The 26,641-nt window shown below is 36.2% G+C and overlaps 2 protein-coding genes across 3 annotated transcripts in view; both read right to left on the bottom strand.

The window, feature by feature from the left end:
* Positions 1-12,984, bottom strand: part of LOC116164359 — a 34,372-nt gene extending 21,388 nt beyond the window's left edge. For both annotated transcript variants that reach the window (XR_004143878.1, XM_031478524.1), the window contains exon 1: positions 12,709-12,984. The gene's annotated coding sequence lies outside the window, so the exon portion shown is untranslated. The remainder of the gene's footprint in view (positions 1-12,708) is intronic.
* Positions 12,985-22,320: 9,336 nt separating this feature from the next.
* On the bottom strand, positions 22,321-25,572 carry LOC116162757 (acetyl-CoA acetyltransferase, mitochondrial). The gene is made up of 4 exons (XM_031476453.1): positions 25,388-25,572; positions 24,127-25,337; positions 22,524-22,808; positions 22,321-22,463 (listed from the first exon to the last, which is right to left on the bottom strand). The coding sequence occupies exons 1-3, from the start codon at positions 25,409-25,411 to the stop codon at positions 22,535-22,537; spliced, it is 1,509 nt and encodes a 502-aa protein (XP_031332313.1). The 5' UTR covers positions 25,412-25,572; the 3' UTR covers positions 22,321-22,463; positions 22,524-22,534.
* Positions 25,573-26,641: the final 1,069 nt, after the last annotated feature.

Raw genomic sequence — 26,641 nt, 5'->3', positions numbered from 1 at the left:
CACGTGTTTTTTTCTTCTCTGCCCTACATTCAAATGGGCCAAAATTTACAATAAAAGTGCCGAACATAAGCTATACGAGAGGGAAGTTAATGGTCCATATCGACCCGATGACTCGGAGAGCGTCGATATTAAATGTTGTGCTTTTGTTGAGGGCAGCAGTAATTTTTAGGTTTCGTTGTTCACGTATATTGCATTCATCTAGTAATTATATGATCGTGTTAGATTATTTTCCAAATTAACGACATTGCAATACAGCATGGGCATTGCCATTTATAGTGCATTACAAATACTAATTGTTCTTAAATAATTATGCTGATCATACTTTGAATTAAATACAAGATTCCATTATGTTTTTTCTACGTAAATATGTTATTTTTCCACTTAGAGTACTCAGTACCCCTTTGTTCCTAGCGCTGGTGTTACCTGCCAACCCGCAATATGAATTTCTGACTGATTTACGTGTTTTTTATTTATATTTAGATACAGTATGTTCTCAGGGTTGATATTCAATGCGAGTGTGCAGAATTAAACGATCCAATAAATATATATTATAGCGATTCGTGGATGGTGATGTATTTGGAAACATCGACACTACATTGTAAATGTATAATTAAATTTATTGCACCATATTTTCTTTCTTTTGCATGAATAGGTTACCGATTATTTACAGGGTGTTTCATCTGGGAGCGAGTGATGTACGTTAGGTCGTTGATTGTTACATATTGGACTTGGCATTGAGAATTAATTACTATATACTAATGTTTTGTCACGACATGTTCCTTTGTTTTGTTGTAATGTGTTACTTAACGTTATGCTCCTACCATGATATTCATGTAGAAGTAGACATAGGGATTTCCTATGTCTAATTTTACATGATAAAAAGTCTTCTGAAAGGCGCCTAATTTTATACAATATATATTATTACAATAACATTTTATACAAATATCTGCAGAACGGGATGTGTGAGGAGGATATTCCCAAAGAGCGGTTGGATTGTCTGGACGAGACATATCTACTGTCAATGTGAAAACTGAAGTATGAATATGTGTAAAACGAATTGCCGAGAAGGGTAGTGACGTTTGATTTGCACGATAATTACTAACCTAAATGTAATGCTATTTGGTATGGTTGGAAAGCATTTTTTCAGACCTTTCCAACGACGTATCACACATGGGGGGTCACTATTTAAGATTTAAAGGTTGGGGTGGCTGGGGCGCAGGGGGTGTGAGGGGGTGCGTCGCCAAATATGTCATTGTGATTCCCCCTCCGAATTACCGAAACGGATTTGGATTTTTTTAAATATCTCGTTTATTTACTAAGATATGGAGGGTGGTAAGTTTTCAAATTGTCACCCTGTATACGAAAAAAATAAACATTTTCAATGTTAAAAACTGGACTGCGTGACTGAATAAACAAAAATGCTTGAACTCGATTCACGTTACGTATAAGTTCTAAGAAGTGATAGATAAAACGGAATGGAAACAAAGAGGGTCAGTTCAAAAGGTACAAATGAAGAAGGTGCAGACATAGCGGGGTGTCCGCGAAATTTGATTGCCGGCGAAGAAGAGGTTGAAAGTTGTTTGTTGTAATTTCGTGTTAAGTGTGAGCTACAGAATAAATATAATCCCTTTGTTACCTGCGAATCCCAGTCTTCATTTTGGAAACTACGACATGCATTACTCGTTCGTACTAGGAAAGGACGAGACAAAAGGGGACTCCATATTCACTGGAATGCATTGCAAAATTTGAGATAACTCGTGCAGCTCTTATTGACCAATTTCATCACTGACTACTAAGTGACAAGTGCTAATAACAGACCGATGAAAGGGCGTAATTTTTGGACATGACTTAATTATTATTAATTAAAATAGGTAAAATGAAATTATGCGCCCGGTTAACCTCAATTTATTATTTGCAATTACAATTACAGTTGCCCAAATATGCGAGCAGCTAACGTAAATTGTATTAAATTTAGCTGCAAGGATTAATTATTTCCTTTTGCTAGTCTCTTTTATTTAATATTCGTCATTTCATGAACACAAATTGCAATATTTCAGAGAAATTCGTGCTGGTTTAGTGTACTTGTAGGAGGTTTCCTCCAGTTGCCAGTGAGGTCAGAATTGAGCCTCAAATTTTGGTGCTATGAACCGCAGGCCATTTCGACCCTGAATACTAGTTTCGCGTTTCCGTTCCCAGTAGGTGTTTAACTACGACTTATACGTGCGTTCGTGGTAGAACGAAAGTTCAGGGCTCAGTCGACGAAAATGAAGTGAGCATATCTCACTACATCCGACTTCACACTTGCCGCATGACATAAAATGGCATACAAAGCCAACAAAATCTGACCTAGGAGGTGGAGAGTCGGTGACGTCGCCGCGGGCGGATCGGCCCTACGAGAATAGTCACAAAAATTTTAACAAGTAGTGGTGCGAGTGTTGTATTAATCAGTGAATGTACGCTATCAGTATGGGAAAATGCCATATTGCGGACTATTTCTCTAAGGGCTTGAATCTTCTTGCATGTATATTTTGATTGTGTACCAGGCGTCCTTTCAGCGTAAATTTGTAAAGAGCCTCCTCCCCATTAATCGCCCCAATCGCACTCATCCGACACTCCGACTAAAGTAAAACAATTGACTCCACATGCTTTTTTACAAACAGACCTAACAAAAATGTAATATTAACCTGTCGCTACTAAATACAACGCACTTATATGGAAATTACGAAACAGGAGACTATCAAACGACCCTCGTACTGTGTTAAACCATTGAATAATCAACGGTTAAACGTATTCATAAAACGTCATTTACCTATTGGAATACTAAAAGAATTCACGCCTATTTATTTATTCCATAAATTATGATAGTGTGAGGTCATCATGTGGTGGTACATGATGCAAGTACAAATAAATGGTCTTATTGGTTCTCATGCTACTGATTTTAAGACACACAATCAACATTAAATTTGGAACAAATAGACGTACCTCAATTTGAAAACGCTAACTGCACAATCAACACCACCTAACACGTCTTATAAAATGATTGCAGTATAAATTGGGTGGAGTGAAAGCATTCTTTCGTGACTAATCCCTAATTGAGGGTACCAAGAGTTCATTGAATGTCTGCCCCTAACATTACATGACCGATGATGAATCGAAGTGCATGTGACATTTAAACTATAAATTCACTGTACTCAAATGTTAAGGATTCAATTAACATCAAAATTTAAATTAGGTATACACGCATTCATTCAAGCTTCAAGAAAAGTTATGCAAGTTGTTTCATTAATTCTACAGTGACACTTGTGGGACACTCCCACGTAAATCCATAATCAACAAACAACAGTAGGTATTTCCGTCTATTCAAGATTTGTTTCTCTAATTAATGTCTTGTAGGAACCTATATTAATAACAGTTCAATGCTACACAATCAGTAGTTAAAAACTGGAAATGTAAAAAGTCATATGAAACACTATCATAGTCTATCGAAGCGATACTACCAAAATAGATTATTGCTTTATCTAATAAGTGCTAATTTCAAGATGACCAAAAAATAATAGTCATTTTGAGTGCATATAACAGTACAACATGAGGGACAACAGATTTTCAACAAAGTGTACATTTACGTCTTCATTGGGCATCTCGAGTGGGGGTACCTACATCCCGTACAGGATCGCCAAACTTTTTAAAATTTATGAAACACACACAAGTTTACATGTTCAAAACCACTTACAGTTAAAGCCCTGATTGACACAAGGTTTTAAAGGGGTCCCACGTGAAATGCCTCGGAGGAGTATGAACAGGAGTGCGTACGAAATGAAAGTTTTATTTTGTTTTTTCTTTGATTTTTGTAATTGCGACATCCGGGCTACACAATGGAAAAATAAAATTTGAGTTTCGTTGAAAAATGAGTGTGTGACTGTTATTTTAAATCATTCATACCTCTATGCCGAACCCTATAAAACAAATAATATAATATGTACTCGTAATCTTAAAACTCTATTTACTGATCTTGTTGGTTCAAGTATTTCTATTGACTTGACATGTCCCAGATATAACATATCTATTATCAATATTTAAGTTTAAAAGCATCAATCGATGGTAACTGAATGCATAGACAGATGAGAATGCGAGCTAAGGGAGAAGTTTTGCCGTTTTTGTTTTAGATCAACTTTCCAATAGCTGAAGATGAACGAAGGACGGACGAAGACATTTTATCGCACATTGAGAATAAACAAGTTAAAAAGTAATCGTAAACGATTTACATAAAGCGCATTTCCACTTGCATTCATTTCCCATTTGTAAGATGCAACTTCTGTTAAAATCGTAAAAATCCGTCCACAAATATGAAAGATAGCGTTGCACATGGGCAATCCATTGTTGACGTGCTACTTCAATTTCAGTTTATGAGAAGAATTTCATATCAATGCTTTTCTAAATAAGAAAGTTGGAACTGCGCATGCGCAAACCTAAATTTTAAAACTAATGTTAGATTTTTCTTTGTTCCAAGCGCCTAAGTATCAAATTTCACTTAAATAGTTCCATAGATAAAAAAGTTGGCACTGCGCATGCGTAAAATAAAATTTTCAAACTGGCGCTAGATTTTCCTTTATTCCAAGTGCCTATGTATCACATTTCATTTAAATTCTTCCATAAATAAAAAAGTTGGCACTGCGCATGCGCAAAGCCAAATTTTGAAACTGGCGTTTGATTTTCCTTTATCCCAAGTGCCTATGTATCAAATTTCGTTTAAATTCTTCCATAAATAAAAAAGTTGGCACTGCGCATGCGCAAAACCAAATTTTGAAATTGGCGTTTGATTTTCCTTTATCCCAAGTGCCTATGTATCAAATTTCGTTTAAATTCTTCCATAAATAAAAAGTTGGCACTGCGCATGCGCAAAACCAAATTTTGAAATTGGCGTTTGATTTTCCTTTATCCCAAGTGCCTATGTATCAAATTTCGTTTAAATTCTTCCATAAATAAAAAAGTTGCACTGCGCATGCGCAAAACCAAATTTTGAAATTGGCGTTTGATTTTCCTTTATCCCAAGTGCCTATGTATCAAATTTCGTTTAAATTTTTCCATAAATAAAAAAGTTGGCACTGCGCATGCGCAAAACCAAATTTTGAAATTGGCGTTTGATTTTCCTTTATTCCAAGTGCCTATGTATCAAAATTCATTCAAATACTTTTATAAGTAAAAAAGTTTGCAATTCGGTTTATAAATGGTCGAGATGCGAAAAGGGCACTGTGAATTTTGAATCGATTCGACTCAACTTTTGGCATTGCGTATTATTATGGCTAAATCTATGCACATATTGAATTTCATGCAATTCAGTTCATAACTAACGGAAATGTAAAAGCGATCGAACATTTCTAAACAAAGTTATCGTTCACATGGACAGATAGATGGACAGACAGACAAAGGAACAGACGGAGAGACCAACCGGCAGGCGACAGATAGCAATGCAAAATTATAAACGATCTCTAGGATCGTTAATAAACGGCAAAAGTGTAAAATTATGGAACATGTAAAAAACGGTTTTTTTTTTTTTACAATAACTTTTTTTGTAAGCGGTACAGAAAAAATTCCTTCCTTGGTACAAGACTCGACACCATAACGAACCAAATAGCGAAAAAAGTAGAACAATAGCCCTTAAGATAAAGAACTAGTAGCGTCGCAAAGTTAGCGGACGGACGGACGGACGGACAGCCGGACGGACGGACGGACGGACGGACGGACAAAGTGGCCACAATAGCGCATTTTTTTTTATTTTTGTGGAAATGCGCTAAAAAGAGCAGATGCGAAGGTTTTTACTTCTTTTGATGTATTGATTTGGTATAATTGAGAATTAGTATAGGTAACCCCATATTAGTATCGCCAATTGAATTTAACCCTGCATGATTTGAAACTGGGAGTTCCTAAAATCCATTGGCATTTAATTAGCATCAGTGCACCACCACATTAATTTTTGTTTTGTTGGAATTGCACTTCAAACAATTCCATTATTAGCGCATTTTTGCAAATTTATTTGTAAAAAGGTAGCTTTCAATTTCACTTTGGCCAGCTGGCTGACTGGCTGGCAGCAAATGCGGTCCCGTACAAGAATGCTTATCGAAAGACGAGGAGTGCGCATATGCCTACCGGGGCCGTGTAATTAACCACTTTAGGGACGGGGCTACATGATGATGGCACCCATCTGGGCACTGTCTCCGAGCGTGTTATACTAACCTGGAGATTTTTCAGTTTTTTGCTATCTACAGTTTTGGTCCGAATGTTTTCAAATTGATGTCATTGGAAAGATCTTGTAAACGCGCACAACTCCTGTGCGTACCCACAAAGGGAATTTGGTAGAACTCAAGAAGATCCTTTCTTAATTAACAAATCAGATAGTTCCTCATTATTCAATTCGGAAATCTAAAACTATACAGGGTATCTTAAATTGAGTAGGATAGCAATGGCTATCTTTGTTATTTCTATAAGTACTTACAGATTCGGTTAAATTGGAAAAGTTGTATAGTTTTTGATGTTGATGGATATTCTGATGCGATATTTTGAAACAAATAATTCCTTTCGTAGATAATTGGAAAAAAGTGAAAATCGCCGTTTTTAAAATGTTCAAATATTTTAGTAACAGAGAGAGCTACCGAAAAATTTTCAGATAAAAGTTGCAAGATTCGATGGGACAAATTCAATGAACGTAGAAAAAAATTTTTTAATGACGATTTCCGAGATATTGACGTCAACTTCCTTATTGTACATGGACGCCATGTTGGATTTTTACGTCACTTGCTAGAATAAAAAATTATAAAACCAATCATACTAAACACTTAGTATTTCATTTGGGAATCAACCTTACATTTCTGCATCAAAGTTTACAATGTATTTCTTATGGAAATAACTCAATGGCTGAAACCAAATTCGTTCGTTTATTATCTTGCATAGTCACCATCGACACAGCCATGGAATTATTGCCATAAGAAATAAAATTTAAACTTCGAGGCAAAAATGTAAGGTTGATTCCAAAATGAAATACTAAGTTTTTAGTATCACTGGTTTTGTAATTTTTTTCTCTATCGAGTGAGGTAAGGAAGTTGATGTCAATATCTCGGAAACCGCCATTTTAAAATTTTTTTTCTACGTTCATTGAATTTATCCCATCGAATTTTGGTAAATTACGTCTAACACTACTAACTCCCTTAAAAATCCCTTAATAAGCCTGCTTTCGCTAACATCAAAATTAAAATGCGGGCCACGGCGACCCGATAAGAGGGTCCCCAAGGAGGCCTCTCTCTGTCAAACTCGCGCGCAAGATACTCTAAAACATGTCTCGCAAACCTGTTTGTTAAAAACATTAGCCCATTCTTCAAACAAAAAATCCACCAACGTGTCAAGCCATAATCGTATTCATTCAATGTGTTTTCCGCAATAGATTTTATGCAAATGTCCACAGCTGCCAAGGGAACATCGTTCCGCTTTAAGTCTTCTCTGACAAGATTCCTACCACCAGGAAAATCCGTCTCCGTAACAGGTGTGTGGTCGGCTATCAAACCCCTTCTGTTAGGTTTAAACCTCTACTATTGGTAGGTTGTGCAACATAGATTTGAACTACGAAAACCATGGTTGAGCTGGCCGAAGAGGTACCACCGCACCACTTCAATACCCCTTAGCTTTATCAGCATTAATATTATTTAGGACTTTTAAAATTAGAGCAAAAAGAGGAAAGGCGTGAGGTGACCCAGCGTGAGTCACGGAGAGTTTTTACGAACCTTATAAAGAATAGTCAATACGCATATTGCTTCGTAGTGTAATGTGACACAGTTATATCATCGTTATTCTGCGTGTTACAGCCAGTTGCTGCTTTTCAATCTAAAATCACGGTGAGAACATCAATAGTTTAGTTAATAAAATAAAGGAGAAAATTGGCTACATAGGTAAAGGTAAAGTAGATATTTATTAAAAATCGATTTTAAATACAAAAAATTCCGCAATAAACGAAAATTATTGTTAGAGTATAACAACATTGTGGTCTCGATATTTATGAAGAATGAAAGAATATGATGCTTTCGGGGAAAACAAGAAACCGCGGTCATCATTTTTAGACAAAACCTACATCCATCCATCTCCTGGAGTGCTTGCCAGCAGAAGATGAATCTGGTGTATATAAAACTGACCGAAGCAGGACGATCATATGGTTTCGTTGATAATGCACATCTCATCTTCAAGTCGAAATGTAAGTCTGGAGACGACATAAACCACGTTAAGAGATTGGAAGAAGAAATGTGACAACGCGATGGATTGTTAGATGAAGCTGTAAAACCTTTATTTTTTAAGTAAACACTGGTACATTAGACGAAGGTTCTGAAATCAATGAAGAGGAAAGTGACGACTATACTATTTAAATAGTTGTAAATACGCACTGCTTGGTCATCAGTAATAACTATTTGTTATTTTGGTAGATATGTAATTCTTGTACTTGTTTACTAAATTTCGTTTTCTTTTCAAACGTAGCTACATAAGAAAAATATCAAAATTGCAACATGCAAAATATAATGCGTCTAATTTACCGCCCACCACTATTGATACTAACTGTTCTAAAATACAACGACACCAAACGATCGCCTTCTTTATAGACTTGTTTGTTTGGCTTGACTTGTACATACATTGGGTTATCAAAAGCGTGAATATTAATGTTTTTTTAAATATTTATTAGTTTTCAAATTCCTGCAAATCGATGTAATTTAGAGGTCTAACCTCGAGAACGTTCGAATGGCCCAACCTTCCGTTGGCCAACCTATACGTTTGCTTGCGTAGAAGGAAAGAGTATACTCTTTGGTAGAAGAAAATTTTAATTCGAGATTACAATCAAACTAAACGTAATGGGTGGCACGACAGGCGTACTGACGGAACTCGGGCAAGTAGTACCTACTTTTCTCTAAAAATATAAGAAAGGGTTGAATAAACGTGCACATGAATTATTAAAATTTTCCGGTTTAAATAATTTAGGGACATTTTTTGTAATCATTAATTTCGTTAGTTCTAACGTTGAGTGAAACTTCGTCAATATCAATCAATAATGGTTCTAAGTACATAAACCTTGCTTATTTCATCACGAGCTGTATCGGCAGATGTAACAGTGAACTTAGCACCTGCAACTTATTTATTTAAATGATTACATTTAAATATACAAAACATGGATATTGGATACATACAACACAAATTGATTGGATAAACTTAACAATGAAGTTCTACCTTATTAAGTACGTGGTAGCTGAATGTTTCCCACTATTTATGGTTGTAACTGTACCGGGTGACCCAATAAGACTGTTCCTCGGCCATATCTCGGGAACCGTTCGTCGTATGACTTAGGGGTAAAAAAATTATTGGGTAAATCGGTTATGAAAAATCGCTGGAAACTATTTTCAATTTCTAAAAATGACCACCAGAGGGCGTAACTGCCGTCTTAAATTTTAAAATTGCATTTTCTTTAAATTTCGCATAATAAACTAAACATTTTTTTTCACATTTTTAAAGAGAACCAGTTTATCTCATTTTCCCAATATTTACCTATATACTTGGACGGATTTTTGCAATTTTTTTTTTAATCAAAATTCCAAATCACACTAGATCGTTCTTTTTGAAATGAAACCCCTGTGTTTACAAAGGTATTTCTTGTGAGGAGATGCTAACCAAATCAAACCGATTTAAATATGAGATGACCATTACCAAATCTTAGATTTTAACCTGAATATCGTGTGACAAAAATAGATTTTTGTGTGACTAACAAGCAACAATTTTATATTAATCAGGTCAGTGCTTCCATTAAAAGATTCAGAGACGATAATTAAATGCTCTTACAATATTCCACATCCATTAATCATGTAACACAAGTATAATAGCCCGAAAAAATATCAAAAAAAGTTAATGAATGTAAATTACTGCATATTTTAAAAACAGATTCATTGGATTTACGTTACTCAAGCTCAGTCTACATTGGTAGGTACTATAAAAATGGATTATGGTAGTCTCATTACCGTGATGTAATATTTGAAAGCAGCGTATCGCTTACAAAATTAATAGACCCATTGGCTATTACAGAAATTTAATAGAGGTATTAAGACCACGGCAGACAAGCAAAACAACCAAATTATAACGTGATGAATCCATAAGTCGTTGAACTGAATGAACTATGAATCCGTTAAAAGATACCTACCTACTTATTTAATACTAGCTTCTTTTTTATAGGTAGAAATTCGATTGCGGATCATTTCCTATCTACAAATTAACAAATACTTATTACGAAAATTAGTCGCCAAACTGGATACCTAATTATTATGAGAAATATATGTTTATTATGAGTCACGTCCGTTTCTTTAACTTGTGAAACCATTGTATAGAGAAATAAAGGAAAGAGGAAACCAGAAAGACGCTTGTTTGAATATTCATATATTTCGCCTCGTATTTCGCCCAAGCTTCAAGCATATTTTAACTATTGCTTTTAGATAGTATGCTCGTCCCACGTTACTTACAAGGATTGTTCTTCACCTTGACATAGCCATTAGAAGCTGAACCTCACATATAAATGTGATCTTCATTAGTCCTCCCTGCACAACTACGTACTACAAGAGGTACTAAACAAGGATTGATACGAGTTCAAAATCATACGCTAACATCTACTTCACTTCGCCAGAATCTTACATTAAACGCCACACAATTGAAAAATTTAGCGGGTTTGTCCTATAAGTGGCTTTCGGTATGACTCTACTGCAAGTGATTTCGATGTGATTGTACACGACTTCGTTGATTGTCTGCAGACTGCAGATAGGTTTTTTGGTATATTTTGCATACATTGTGGAAAATTCATGATTTTCTGATTACTGCAATTTCCATAGACTATGGAAGTTGTGATTTTCATCGAATACCAAGAATTTTACGATTGTAACACTTCAAAATTCGGATTTTGCCTGAGGTTTCAAGTCATAGATTCAAAACCGGTATCGCGATTGAGAGTTCATGCCCGCATAGTGTGTAATAGGGGGTCACTTTAGGCTTTCGAAAATGTTAGTTTTCAATTTACACATTTTTCAGTATAGAAACGTGTACCGCTCGATAATGAAAGAGAACGGAACTAGTATGGGAGAAAATGAAGCGCATTAAGATAAGATGCGAGGGTAAAACCAGATAAGAGTGGAACTGCCAGTGTTACCGGTTCTAAAAACCGTCCTTACGAATCATCAAGGGACACCACACCTCTACATGTATGAAATCATAGCGAAGCTTGGTTCTCGTTGGGTCCGTTTCGGTTTTCGACGAGTACATAAGTAAAAATAAGGTGGGAGAGAAGGATTCTTTGTAAAACTTTCGAATCCAGACTATGTGAGTTGAGGGCGGCATTTTTAGATTACGTAAAGTTTGATTTTTAATTAAAGGTTCGCGACAAAGCCTTATAACCGGTATAACCGAAGTATTATGGAACGATCGTCAGCCGTGTAATCGTACGGGATATTTTATTGCGAAGATTGACGCTAATTGCCGAATTTTAAGGAAAAACTGTGCCCCCATTTCGACGAATTATTGTCGTGGATGCATTATTAATTGCTTCGGAAGGCATGTAAAGCTGACAGTCCCGGCAATCATACGACTGTCGTTAAGTCACACAGACGGCTGTGATTTTTTATACATGAGTTGAATTGTCGTTAAAAAAATTGTCGATAATTTCATCACTATGTAAAAATTAGTCATTTATGCAACAAGTGAGTAAAGTATATCTTTTTTCACGAGAAGGAAGATTTGCCGCACGAGCCGAAGGCGAGTGCGCAAATCCGCCGAGTGAAAAAACATACTTTACCTACTCACTAATTGTATACAAACCAACCAATATTCGTATAGCTACATATTTTAGTGAAACAATGATTTTCCATTAAAATAGCCATACATTTGGATAGCTTACAATATAGTTTACATATACCTGGACATACCTATACTATCCAGATAGGTAGTCTATAAATCAGCCAGGTAAACACTTTATCCGTAACATACCTATTATGCAGTAGTTGTACTTGATTATTTGTATTTCGACTTTCGACATCATTTGCTAATAATATTAACTTCTCACATACGTAGTATTCAGCGGATTGCTTAGGTACCTAATACCCAGTTAAATTTTTATTCCAGGAGAAATACATAATTTATTAATTTTCTTCAATTTAAGTTTTTAGGCAACATAGTCAACCATATTAAACAAATTGCAGCCAGATTTTATTATAAATATCGTTATTTAAGCAACTCAAATTTATTTAAAACTTTATAATGTAATGTGGTACCCCTACAACTATAAATCCAACATTAATTTGTGGAAACAATAGAGATTTTAGATTTTCTACTTTTTTTATTACGTGGTGATACCTACAATTCTACAAATTCGTGTTATGCCAAACGATCATTAATTTGGAAAACCTGTAAGTTCTCAATTTGAAGGTTTATGTTAATAAAAAATAAAAACATGCATATCAGAATCTTAAAAGTAGTTACTTTCGTAATATTTCATGATTTTAAAACCCGGATACTTAAACGCAATCGCTTTAAATTAATATACAATTATTTAATACCTACTTATAGAAAACGCGAAAATTTTACTTTTATTAGGAATCAGAAAGAAAATTACAATTAATGGTCGATGGGTCGTCTTTAATCTAAAAAGTTACTCACCTCTATTAATTAAGTATTCATTCCTTTTATCAATAACAAAGCGGAACTGGCGAAGGTAACCCAGGTAACAAGTATTTTACTCACAACACAAATATTTCAAAAGGGAGTTCCTTAATTTTTAGCAATAATTGTATTACACGAACACATCGGCTAAAGAATTTTAATTCTAAAAGGGTGGAACACAGCGCGAAATTGTGACCGATGGTGTTTCTTATACAAAGAACGAAACATCCACGAGCGCAAACTGACTCGTCTACTAACAGGTAACCGGACAATATCAACAATATCGAGAGTGTGTGAAGTCGTAAGGTCGATCTACCCAGTTAGGTTCCTTTCAGTTTAGTTCTTATTGCAGCAACGCTTGGGAAAAGGTAATGTCCATGAACCTTGATGTCGTTCCTGCTTGGTAGCTCTAAGCATATAGATTAGTAAGATTATAGTTCTAACAGCATCCTTTTCTGAATTGGTTTTTACTTTCAAGTAGTCAATGTGCATTTGATTAGCGGTGTTAGAATTTCCCTACTTTAATTTTTCATATTCCAAAAGCTACATTTTTGCATTTGCGACCTTTAGGTTCGAATCCCCTGTGCAATTAAGAAGCGTTCATCGGCATGAACAAAAAACGATACCCATTTAATTGCCCCTATAATAACTGAGCATGGGAAGTAGGTACCATTCACCTATACATTTATATTAAGGAGGTTAACTGTACCCAACACCCCTACGAATATAATTTTTCTCTTAAAATTAGATCCGTCAACTTGTTCACCTCCACGCGCCTAATTTTAAGTGTTATTTCTTGTGAGGTCGAACGTATTCATAATTTCATTCCGCACTGGTTGCCAAAGCATTACAAAAATTTAGTACCTACCTACTCTCGTAATGATGAGAAGAAAAACTCAAGTACCACCAATAGGTGAAAGTCTTCTAATTAAGCAATAAGATAGGCCGACCTATCAATTATCAATTACAAAACGCCTAGAATTCTTAATGACGTAAGTATAAAAACATCAAATTATCGAAAATTCAAGGATTCGACCTTAAACGACGTTCTTATGGATATAGATGGCAATTATAGTAACAGCCGAAGCTCGTATCTACCTTCCGGAATTGTAAACGTTACCATTACCTAATGGAAATAGGAGCCAGTTAATGTTTGTGCGACGCGTTAGATTTGTAATTTTAAACTGAATTTTCCGAACTGATTTAATGAAGTTCACCATTAACAAAAAAATCATCGAAATGATGGTGATGATAATTGACTTAGAATGGTGGTAAAATTACTAATGAAACAAGTAGGTACTATGAGAATAGTAAAATGAACATCGACTTCGGCATCGGTATAACGAGGCAAGTAGCCTATAGTGTGTGTAATATAGATTTGAGGTAAAAAGTTCCGAAACAAACATGCTCCCATGTCCCACTAATAATCTACGTGACCTTGAAGGTCATACTTTTGCACGACCACCCTCTCGTGCATCTTCCACTCTTGAAGAAAAAGCACGTATTACGAAACGGTTGCGAGGTTGATCTGGGGTTGAAACAGACCAATGTGTCTGTAGTTGTCAAGTACTGCACGCTGTACCGCATTCCAAAAATCCTCGAAGTTATAAGCTTATCACAAGACCGGTCCTTTGTTATGAGATAATAAAGAAATCGCCCCTGCTCCTGTAGAAAACACGCTTTACCAACATGAGGTAGATTTCTCTTAAGCGCTCAACCCAGAAAATGAACTCTATGGTAATTCCCCGGAACATCTTGACATATTTGACTACACAGTGAGCCAAAGCGTATTCCGCTGGTGCTTCAAACAAATCTTTAGATCCCTCACGGACGACACAAAAGCGTACCTTTCGAGTTTTAAAGTAATGTGCCAGAAATTCTGTGAAAGTGGATTGTAGTGGCATCACATTCGCTGTTTCTAAATGTTAATCGGGTTCGTTTTGTCCCGCGTATAGAATCAACCGATTTATATGCACCCACCGCTGGTTTTTGCTCGTAGTAGTTTCCGTAACCGATATATTAAATCGTTTATTCTTTTCACGACTATACGGTCCTTCCCAAGCCCTTTGTCATTTCGAGGATAGCACCTAATTTTTGACGCAGGTTTTCCACATACTCTTGGCCGGGTTTTGTACCAAATTTCAAATCACAGGGTAACTGGAGTTCTCGGCCACGGAAGCTGGGATTTGCGCTGTAATTTCCTGCGCCGCAAAACGGTTTTCAGGAACAAATGCAGATATTTATCCCAATCACGCTGGTGGTCGTACAAAGCTTTTGACAAGTACTTTCCCATCCTATTTATATGTTCTACCATTCCGTCTGACTGTGACTCAAATTTCGTCGCTGACCAGCGTGTGGTACCAAGGGAATTACGAATCTGCTAAAAAGTTCTTTTACCAGAACGTCTACCACAGTTGTCGCTTTTTGATTTGGTAGAGCATATGCTTCTGTCTAATATTAGCCACCAAGATGTATTTGTTTACAGAAGCAATCTTCGGGAGGGGGCCTGCGATATGAATAATAATTCTTTCAACTGGACTACCGTTTGGCGCTTTCTTCATTCCTACTGGTACGTTGCTTGTGGCACAAACTGCCCTCATTCTCTAGGACTCTCTTTAAAAGATCATTTTCCAACCGTAACGATCCCCACTGAGCCCAATACGCCTTTAAAACTGGATTATATCAAGATACCTCTTCCCAGGTTCACCTTCTCTCTTCGCCATTTTTCAGTTTAACATCAGACGTAAATCACGGTCACTTTCTTGAGCTGCCCGAACTTCTCGGGATGCCCAATAATCATCTACAAGTGCAATCTGTCCAGTGCGTCGTGCGTGTTGTTCTTCATATTTGTGATCTACTTGTGAGCAGTCCACAATCCTAAAGATATGGTCTTCTAGATAAAGCATTGGCATTACAATGGTTTCGTCCCCGCGATGTCCTGTTACAAAGCCGTACTCTTACAGTTTTTAACCATCTGGCCACTTGGCTTGGCCGAACCCTCGCAATGCGTCATGGTAGTCCTTACCAAAATCTTTTGGCCATACAAACTTATGAAAATGTTAGATTTATTTGATTACGTTACGCGGCTAGTAGAAATATCCGAGGACTCTCTCGTGTCTATCCTGCATTTGGGATAGTACAGCTACAGCACCCATTTCGATATTGCCAGCGTCCGTATCTAACACCTCTTCTCTTCTAGGATAGCTGAGCACCGGAGCCGTAACTAAAGCTAGTTTGAGATCTTCAAATCCCCCTTACATCCATTATCCCTGTATTCGTCTGTTAACTTGGTCAACGGCTTTGCCTTATCGGCAAATCCACGAACAAAACGCCGATGTACTGAGTAGGCTGTAGGATCAAGAAACTCCGCATTTCATGTTTATATCTTGGTTGGAGCCATTCTTGTACTGCATGAATTTTGTCGTAACCCAGTATCACTCCATTGTCCAAAATCAGATGGCCCTTTTCTATTCAGTTGCAAGTAGGCACCGCGTAACCTCATAAACACGTTTTCGAAATCCTTGAGGTGCTCTTCGAATGTTCAACCAATCACAATTACGTCATCCAAATACACAAGGAATGTCTTCCGGGATAAACCTCTCTAGACAGTTCCATTAATATGTCAAACCTTGCGAGAGCGTTGCAATAACCAAAGGGCATGCCCGTAAAGTGTCATAAACCCGAGCCTATGCTAAATAATGTTTTCTCGCGATGTTCAGGATCCAAATCAACTTGCCAGTAACCGGTTTTCATATCTTAAGATGGAAAACCATTTAGCACCGGTAAGCGTATGCAGCGTATCATCTATTCGGGCCAACGGATAACTAAGTATATTTCTTTGTAACATTGTTCAGTTGCCTATAATCCACCCCAAACCTCGTACTGCCATCATTTTTCTTCAATAGTACCTGATAGGTGAGGTCTAAGGACTGCTGGATGGTTCAATTATTCCCTGACTATCCATATCGCGTTTAACTTATAGTACCTACACTTCCCGGACGTTGCTTAATAGGTTGGACATCTCCCCCAACGAAATGTCCTCAATTTTTAAGAGTTATCACCTACTGATCGTTTAAATCAAACAGAAGCACCTGTGCGCCAATTGGCTTCATCCCTCTCACGGAGTGGATTCTTTTAGGTACCTACTTCAAAATATGCCTGTCGGACTTGTTCATCTAATAGGCATCATACGCTACTTCAAAATATTATTCTCAAAATATAATCAACCGGGACCAACGATTTTTCTGGAAACTCTTCCTCAACCCCTCATAGCACTTTTCTTATAGCTGTACGGCTACCGTAGACATCTCAGATGTTTGTGGTAATTATCAACCAGTCAGAATAATGATAGATTCGGTTTCACAAACATGGAGGACACTGACGGCACGTACGACCAGAGCAAACGGACATCGAAATTATAATCACCGCCAAGACATTTTACTTTCGACTTTTCTACGATATTCTATTACACTGCCCTTTCACGTTTTCGCCACTACTATATTACAAAGTATTTACCATTATGCGGGTCGCTGTGTAATTAGGCGCGCAAACCTGTTGAAGGCCCAGAACAAGAGAGGGATAATAAATAATAAATAAATAAATTACAAAAAAAATGGGAGCCAGTGGGGTGGCTGGAACCTCATTATAATCATACCGATCAATGTATTACACGGGTAGGTATTATTTTGCCCACAACTGTATTTAATCACACAATGGACACAATCAACTCACTAGTCACGCTGTCAGACTAACTAATATTAGACGTGAGCTAAAATCTCCACGGCCTTCTCTCAATCAAAATTTTGTTACTCATACCTTATTAAATAAATATGTTTTATTGCTAAAAGGTCAGTTCTCATTTTCCAACCATCTTTCAGGATCATTAAAGAGAACATTGGTACAAAATTTCAGCCAAATCGCTCTTTACAAAGTAATACATAATTCAATCTTCCAAAAGCTATTCAATTCTCGAGATCATTGTATTATAGTACATAGTCACTGTCACACTAAAATTGACCAAGGAATTAGAGATTCTATTGTAAAAAAATGCAACTTTGATACAAATCAAAATCACCCTGTACAACAATTGCAATTTCGTTGACAATATTGTTACATTGTAGCTTTAAGAGTCCTTCAACATGCCTGGCAATGAATTTTAAATACGAGTAAGTATGTGCGTTAATTACTCCACATAAACTTCTATACACGCACTGATAAATAAATGAAGATTTTGTATTCTATAAATAAACATAATAAAAGCAAAACAACCGATCAATCGTTCAAGCTATAATTTCATTATTTTTGGAAGATATTAGTAGCAGAACATGGTTATCTTACAGCTTTGCTTATGCTTATAGGTAGGTGTATTTCTAAGTGAGATCCAGAATAGATTCTCACATTCACGTTTGGATTTATATTGGTATTAGATACCTAATCATATTGTACATACTTATAAATATGTAATATATAGAAACTTCTCACGAAGGTTTGCTTCACAATAATAGGTAAGTTCAAAGATCTCATATTCTTACAGTTAAGATACTAACGCTATAGTCACAGCACAGGAAGCAATTAACAGTGGATTTTATACTTATAGTAGAAACTACACGAATGTGAATGACACATGACTCACCGCATTTGTAAGTATTCATTAATTTTAATAAGCAGTAAATAAGTATGAGCACTACTTATATGTTAAAGTTTTTTTAACAATAGGTACATATACCTACCTAACACCGAGGGTAACACGTAAAAATTTGTAATTGCAAGACAACAGAAATAGTAGATAATTTTATATGGAGAAGTAGGTATTATACTTTTAATTCATTATTCCGATTTAGACAAAAACATATTTTTTCTTATTGTTAACAAAGTTCCTCTCGTAAATTGCTCATTTTTACGTATAGGTAACAGTGTATAGCTACCTACTTCTCATCTAATACGCACCCTCTCCTGCTTATTCTCTTCTTTAAAAGAAAATGGCAATGAGTGTCCACAGAATGACATAATTTTGTGAATTAAATAAACTTGTAACAAATATAGCAAACGAGCTCCTAGGTCACTTCTTCCTCCGACACTCCGTTCTGCAGGTATTTACACCAAAAGTTTTAATGTTATTAGATGTGTGTCGTCCAGACGTTCCACTTGCCCTTTATGAGTACCTGTTTCGACACTTTGCTGTCAAGGTATTCGCTTCGACTTCTCCCATAGATATTTCTCATCCAGACGATTCATTTTTCCTTTGTGGGTACCTACAGATATTTGTGTTCCTCCGACAAACCGTTTTCGAGATATTCGCTTTTTAATATCGGAAATGGATATATTTCTTCAAAACATCTCAATCGTCCTTTGTGAGTACTCTCCTGTGATCCGCTCTTAAGAAATAAGGAATTATCACCGAACACGATAAGGGGTCGAGGAGGAGGAGTAGGTACGTTTGGTAGAAATTAATGCCTTTCATTGAGACGTTTCATTAGAGTACCATGAAGAATAAAGTCAGTGTCTCATCCCTACTCGTCAATCTTATGACGGTGGGAGAATTGCGGTGAAGAACGAGGATAGCGTTATCGAAGATTCAAATTACTAAGAGAGGCATTTAGTCCATAAGACCGGCCCCGTACGATATCTGGAGGTGCAAACGCAGTACGGTACGTCGGTTTACGGCACGTAAGAAGACTAGCGGGTTATGGGCAGATAATACGCACTAAATATATGTGCAATTAATAAACAGTGAATAGATGGGAATGCCTGATCTTTCGCCTTCGTGGCGACTACAGACGTTTTTTATGACATAGGGCAGCCCGCAAACGTGATGTCAAAAATGTGTGGGAAATTGCCATAAGTCTCTGGTAGAGATATCCCATGTTTTACCTTGTGGGGCGCGTTTGCAGAGATTTAGATATATCGGCTGATCTTAGAGAACATGTATGACCTAAGGGGAAATTCTGGAAAGTTGAATGTTATTGTTTAGATCTCGACCCTTTATTTAAGGTTCAATATTTTATATTTTAACACTTAATTAACATCACATTATTGAATGAACTGTACAAGAGAAATAAGACTGCTTTTATGTCTCATTACTTATTCATCAAACCTAACCTTTAAATTTTTAAACAAAGAAAAAAATGGGCCTAAATGATTGCGTATTAACACAGATATTTATGTCTTACTAACCTATCATAGCACATTTTATGTCTGTGATACACGGGCATAAAGTACCACTTTATGCTCTAGGGCATTAAGTATCACCATAGTAACTCATTTATAGTTTATACTTAATGACAAAACAAACAAATATTTGCAGGTCATTGAAAATTAGAAACGTCAATTATTAATTGTCAATACCTACTAAATCACAAGATTGGCCTTATTTCGTATAATTTCTGGAACTTTTTGCTCATTCACGATGAATTGAATTATTTAAATTACGTTTGACGTTTGGATGGTTTCAATCACATTAACAAATTCGAACAACGCATACTTGGTCAAACATAATGAATTGTTTTGTAAACGAATATTTACTTTGACGAAGAAAACTATTTGTAAGACATAAAATTTTGTATGTATACCACGGGCATAAACTGATGTTTATCCTCTCGAGCGACTAAAAAGCACTCAGAGCTTTTTAACTCATCGCCCTCGAGAACATAAACATCACTATTATGCCCTTAATACATAAATAACTATAACATTGACTTTATACACTATAGACAAACGGAGAAATAGGGGAAAATGGCAGCCGCTTACTGTAGCGAATATTTGTGTTAAATAGGCAACTTATGAGACACATTGCAATGCACGTACTAATAATGACGTCGAATGGGACGTCATAATACATATGAACGCAAGCAAGTTTATGACGTTTCATTTTTGATTCTGCACATTTTTGTTTGATTTACTCCTGAGTCCTGATAGTATTAGAGAGGCAATTTACAAAATTTAAAGTTGTTCTTAGCAACAATTTACAAAATATGGCCGATGCACAACATAGGAAAGTACGGCGCACTTCTTCATAAGTATATATATTTTTTTGAAGTGGTCATTCTGAAAATGTTACAGCTCCATTTGTGTTGGCATTTTCTAAGTCTACACCGTTTGTCTATAGTTTGTAAAGTCAATGGTTTTAATCTTTGATTGACCTTAATCATCGTTTGTGAAACACAGCATAAGTTGATTTTATTATACTATGCGATCAAAAATGAGTTGCTGTCGAGTCACATTTGGAATTTTTGTTTACATGGGAAATCGTACTTAATTTGAACTTCCAAAGGCGACTTGACCGCCACCATTGAATAAGTGCTTATTCAATGCCGCCACTCATTTTTTCCCCGTTATATATTGCCGTGGCCCTTCATTCGGTCGCAGAAAAAATAAATGCTGAGAGTTAAAAATAACTGCTGTGTGCAATTGCATGAATTCTTTACACACCGCTCTAATAACACATACCTATAGCTAGCTCAATTTTACAAGAATTAACCCCTGTAACAAAAACCCTCATTTTCCTACAAACTTTGTTTTTAATAACTAAAGAAAAATCTTGATTTCTGGGTCTAGCTGATGGGGTTCTGAAATGCTGGAAAGTCTCAACACTAACTGAACCTAAAGCTGTTATTCTGGAAATCCGTAATTCAAATGATGACTTGAACTCGAAATAACCAACATTAACTCGACGCAAGCCAAATTTTCAGTGTACAATAAAACACAAACTTCATCTGGTTTCTCTTTATTTTTTCTGGAATTAAAATTGACACATAATTTTCAGAGATCGGATAGAACCTATAATCTAATTTTTATTACACCACACGCATAATAACACACTACCACATACATAAATAAAATAAACATTTTTACAAAACAATCAAATAAATTGAGCGCTTTATTAAAACATTTTCCCGGTCGAATACAGAGAAAGATAAGTCGCAAAACTCGTCGCAAAAGTACTCACTACTTGCAATAATCCACGGTTTTGATCTGATACCGCGCCTGTACAGATGCTATAAGCGACGAAAACAACACTTTTCACAGAATGATTTTAACGTAAACGCACAACCATGTACACAAACTTTCTTCTTTCTTGTCAGCCGCATTGGTTCCACGACGATTGTCATAGTTGAAAAATGGCAGCTTGGGTACAAACTTTAACATTGACGAAAACTTCTCTTTTGACTTGTAAGTTGTAACTGCGCGCGTGCTCACTGACTCAGTACAGTAATGGGAAAACTATATCTTCCTTAATTTGAACTGACGAACCGCAAAAACTTCAAAACATCGGCTGACAGCCGCGAAAATCATATTTGAAAATTTAAAGCAACTGACTGTTACGTACGCTAATGGCGGTTTGCACCGACAAATTTAAGCGAAACTTAGCTTAAGCGTAGCTCGGCTTAAATTTGTCGGTGCAAACGGGTATTAGTCAAATAATCCGAAAACCGCCTCGTTAGATCGGTGCGTCAACTTTTTAACTTCTCATAGAAACATATTGTAATCTAGTGCTAAAGTCTCCTCATACCAGACACAGAGGTCTATGAAAACAGGAAAACATAATAAGATTTAAATTTAAAAAAAGATTTAACCACAAACTAATGCCATATGAGTGGTAAAACGTGCTCCTTAATTTGTATTTCGTATATTTATATAAAACTATTAATAAACAAAGGAATTATAGGTATAACAATAACATGTAGGTATACGGTATACCTATTATATAAGGCCTAAAATATAATATAGTGGAAATGAAACCGAATGCCCATGCTCTGAAACAAAAAATGTCTATAGGTATCTACTGATTTTGCAAATCATCTTTATCCATTTACCTTTAATATATTTAGCTTTGCTCCTCGATTTCACAGAGTCTTCTCTCTAATAATATCTCGTTCAATGAATGTTTGCATAAATATTTGCCATTTACAAATAATACAGGTATCTCATACCTGTACAAATGCAACCATCTTATGTTTTCTTTTTTCGTTATATCAACCATTTGCAATTGGCAACGATGTAAATACGGTAGTAATTTTAGTTTCACCTCATCACATAAGGAGCATGGGTCTTTTGTATAAAGTGTCACTACAGGTAGTTTATTTTTGGTGTCCTCTTTTCTGGAAATATGAGAAAAACACATATTGTATGCAGTCACTGACACATTTGGTGACTCTTGGTCCTCGAAATACCTCAACTGTAGTAAGAAAACCAACTTGCATGACCAGTTACCTGCAGCTTCAGACATTTCTGAATAAATTAAATAAAGTACTTAATTGTATCACATTACTTACCTCCTTGAACAATATCACTAGTCTGCTAGTTATCCTGATACAGTTGATGTATTCGAGGCCAATTAATTTTGTCAGTGACTGTGCATGTAAACGTAACAAACATTATAAACTTGTGTTGTTTTGTGTTAGTGATCTGTAAAATAGTTTAAATTGTGTGTTATGGTGTTTTCTACAGTTTCCCGATAGTGTTTTAAACGGTTTGTGTGTATTGATAGTGTAAGTGTACGTTCGTTGTATTTTGTTCTCGTGTGGTGTGATTGTTTAGTTTTGTAGTTGTGTTGTACAGTTGTCGTGTTCGTTTTCAGGAACGATGTGCCGTTGCTTTTTGTTATTCTGGAACTAATGCATCTACAAACTGCAACAGCTAACAATATATTACTTTTTACGTGTTTTATTTTTCAATTAATCACAATTGGCAAAACTGTAAACCAAAATGGAAATAATTGTTGTAGAGTTTTTAACAGCAAATAATTTAAAAACTGATGAAAATTGATTTTACAGTTTTGGCAATACAAATGCAGATGTTTTTAAAGAACGATCCATTGTTTACTTCCGAGATGGTAAGGTACTATTTTAGGCACAGGAATAATGAGGTTTGGTAGTTGTGAAACAATAAAAAAATTTAAAATTCAGTGCAATATCTGCCAACCAAATTTCATTCTGGTACTTATCTGTTAAAACTCCAGAGATATTTACTTGGCCCCACACTTTTGCTCAAATCTGTATATGAAACATGTAGAGTATTTCACTTCACAATAGTTTGTTTACTTCTGAAAATCGCTATGACCCTATTGATGAAATAGTGACATGTAGTCAGTTTCACCCCCTTCCCAACATGGACTTTCCTACACCTTGTTCCTGCAGTAATAGTAATGGTGTGGTTACCCCTAGGGTTACCCTATACACTTGAGAATGTGATAATCTGCAAAAGTGAATCAGTAGGGAACATAATGAAAATATCTATCAATATTAATTCTATGTGAAGCAAAAGAGCTTTATGCAATTAAAATAATTACACCATTATATATGTAAAAATTGTTTATATCAAATTGACATCATTAAAAACAGGTGTAAAAATAGTTTTAAAATATGCAATATATGTACACATACTTAAAATACACAACCAGCCTTAAATTTCACTTACAGCTTCTCAATCATAATAGACGAAGCTCCACCACCTCCGTTACAAATTGCAGCAACACCTTTCTGACCCGGTTTAAGGGCATGTACCAAATGTGTTACAATTCTTGCACCAGACATTCCAATAGGATGTCCCAAACTAACAGCTCCTCCGTGCATGTTCACTTTAGAGGGATCGATATCGAGCAGTTGCTGACAGGCGACTGCAACGACACTGAAAGCCTCATTTATCTCCCACATTGCAACATCATCCTTTTTAACACCTGTTCTTTGAAGTAAATCCTTAATTGCGCCTACTGGTGCTATAGGAAAATCAATAGGATCTATTTCGGCATCTCTAAAATCAACAATTCTAGCCAATGGTTTGGCATTTAATCTTTTGGCAGCTGCAGCAGTTGTAATAATTAAGGCTGAGGCGCCATCATTCAGTGTGGAGGCATTACCAGCAGTTACAGTGCCGTTTTCCTTCTGAAATACGGTATTCAATTTATCAAATTTGTTAAAATCGACTCTAGTGTATTCTTCGTCTTGCGCAAAAATCTTGTCTGGTTGGCCTCTCCGTTGTGGAACAGGTACTGGCACTACTTCACTGGCAAAGACATTGGCGGCATGTGCTGCCTCACTTCGTTTGTAACTCGAAATTGCATATTCGTCTTGCTGTTTACGTGTAATGCCCAATTTCTTTGCAGTGTTCTCTGCACAATTTCCCATATGAAATTTGTTGTAAACATCTGTTAGGCCATCAGAAACAATGCCATCTATCAAAGTACACCCACCATATGGCGTTTGGCCACGTTTCATATAATAAGGCACATTTGACATGGATTCCATTCCTCCTGCTAGAATGCATTCTTGATGTCCAGCCTGCAAGCTTTGAGCAGCGAGCATTACAGATTTCATACCAGAAGCACAAACTTTATTGACTGTTGTACAAATGGTGGACTTTGGTAGTCCCGCAAAGATAGTTGCTTGTCGTGCAGGTGCCTGTCCAACGCCTCCTTGACATACATTGCCGAAATAGACTTCTTGAATTTCTTCTTTTGGTATACCTGCTTGCTCAACCGCACTTTTTACAGCGACAGCTCCTAACTGAGGGGCAGACAATGAAGATAGTGATCCCAAGAATGATCCGATTGGGGTGCGAGTTGCTGATATGATAACCACATCGTGTAGGTGCGATTTTGAGCTATATGCACGTTTATTATGTGCGAATATCTAAAAGTTAAAGGTAAAACAAAAGAAAGTTCTCTCAACACTCTTATTACCTTAGTAATATGCTTGGAATACATTTTACTTAATGCGCACCTAGCAACAGTAGTTACAAAAGTGGGTTGGTTAAAGATATTTTAAAATATTTACATAATTTTATTGTGAACTTTGCCCAAATTCCTTATCTTGTTTAATTATTTAAAATTAATGCCTGCGCCTGGGGGTTGGAATTAAAACACATGGAGTTTTACAATGTTGCCAAATGTCATAAATTACAGGCGCACAAAAGTTATAGGCAACTCGTTAAACTTTCAGGTTTGTAGGGACGACGTTCTTTGTTGTTTTGGTACTGAACAACTTCAATAGATGGACACATCCTAAATGTCTAACCGTTGGATTCATAATTTGAAAAAAAGTGTACCTACTTTAATATTTTCTCATTTCGTTTTGGGCGCGCGATCGTCAAGTTCCACTATATTGACCAAAGCTGAGCTTTTTTCTATGTGGTCATGGTTATCATGGTCTTCCGTAGCACGTATTTATCAAACTTCGGGAGTTGATGTTGACTGCGTGGTCTGTGGCTGGATGTGGATCTCTAGTTTGAAATGCAAGTAAAGGTTGATTCTCACTTAACATACCGTTTCCATACCATATCCTTTCCAGCTTGAGTATGCTACATGCATCTGGTCTCCTCAAACTCTCAAATACTCGGACATGATCGAAAAAGTGCAAAAAAAGTTCATCCGAGTAATGTTTTTTAGGTCAACCCAAAATTATCCACATTTGATCTCTTACGGTACCCAGCTTAATTACTTAAATAGTACTTTCGGCTTAAATATAACGAGGTTAGAAACCCGACGGTACATTGCCTCCACAATTTTTGTCTTCAAAATTTTACACAATTTGTTAAACTCTTCCGAATTACTTCAAGAAACTAAGCTTAAGGTACCATTTGTTAAGCTAAGGCAAAATAATACTATTTTTGCAGTTAACAACACAACTTCCCCACTTATTAAGATCTTGATCACTTTAAATAAGTTGTCCTCAGTTAATGATATCGACTTTTTTCACGATCCCCTAAATTCAATAATAAATAAAATTAGATCTTAAGTCCTAATATTTGTTCAGAGCCCCAGTGCCATGCAATTGGAATTTTTATTCTGTATGGTTTCTGGTTAAACAAATAAATAAATAACCATTCCGTAAATTATTATACCTAGGAAATTGACCTTTAAGTGATATGTCCGTAAGACATTCAGTCGCGCGCTAATACACATTCGCCTTCCATATGTGAACGGAAAGGAGAATGT

This window comes from Photinus pyralis, unplaced genomic scaffold (assembly GCF_008802855.1).
Source record: "Photinus pyralis isolate 1611_PpyrPB1 unplaced genomic scaffold, Ppyr1.3 Ppyr1.4_LG2, whole genome shotgun sequence".
Taxonomy (NCBI): domain Eukaryota; kingdom Metazoa; phylum Arthropoda; class Insecta; order Coleoptera; family Lampyridae; genus Photinus; species Photinus pyralis.
The sequence above is the reverse complement of the archived record's forward strand: the minus strand, read 5'-3'. Positions and strand labels throughout refer to the sequence as shown.

What these genes read in the sequence shown, in the direction of transcription:
- LOC116162757 (XM_031476453.1), bottom strand. Translation starts at nt 25,411, where the DNA reads ATGTATTCCAAGCATATTACTAAG. An exon ending in ATTCCAAGCATATTACTAAG is followed by an intron (nt 25,338 to 25,387) that starts GTAATAAGAGTG and finishes TTTAACTTTTAG; the next exon opens with ATATTCGCACATAATAAACG. An exon ending in TCTATTATGATTGAGAAGCT is followed by an intron (nt 22,809 to 24,126) that starts GTAAGTGAAATT and finishes TCATATTTCCAG; the next exon opens with AAAAGAGGACACCAAAAATA.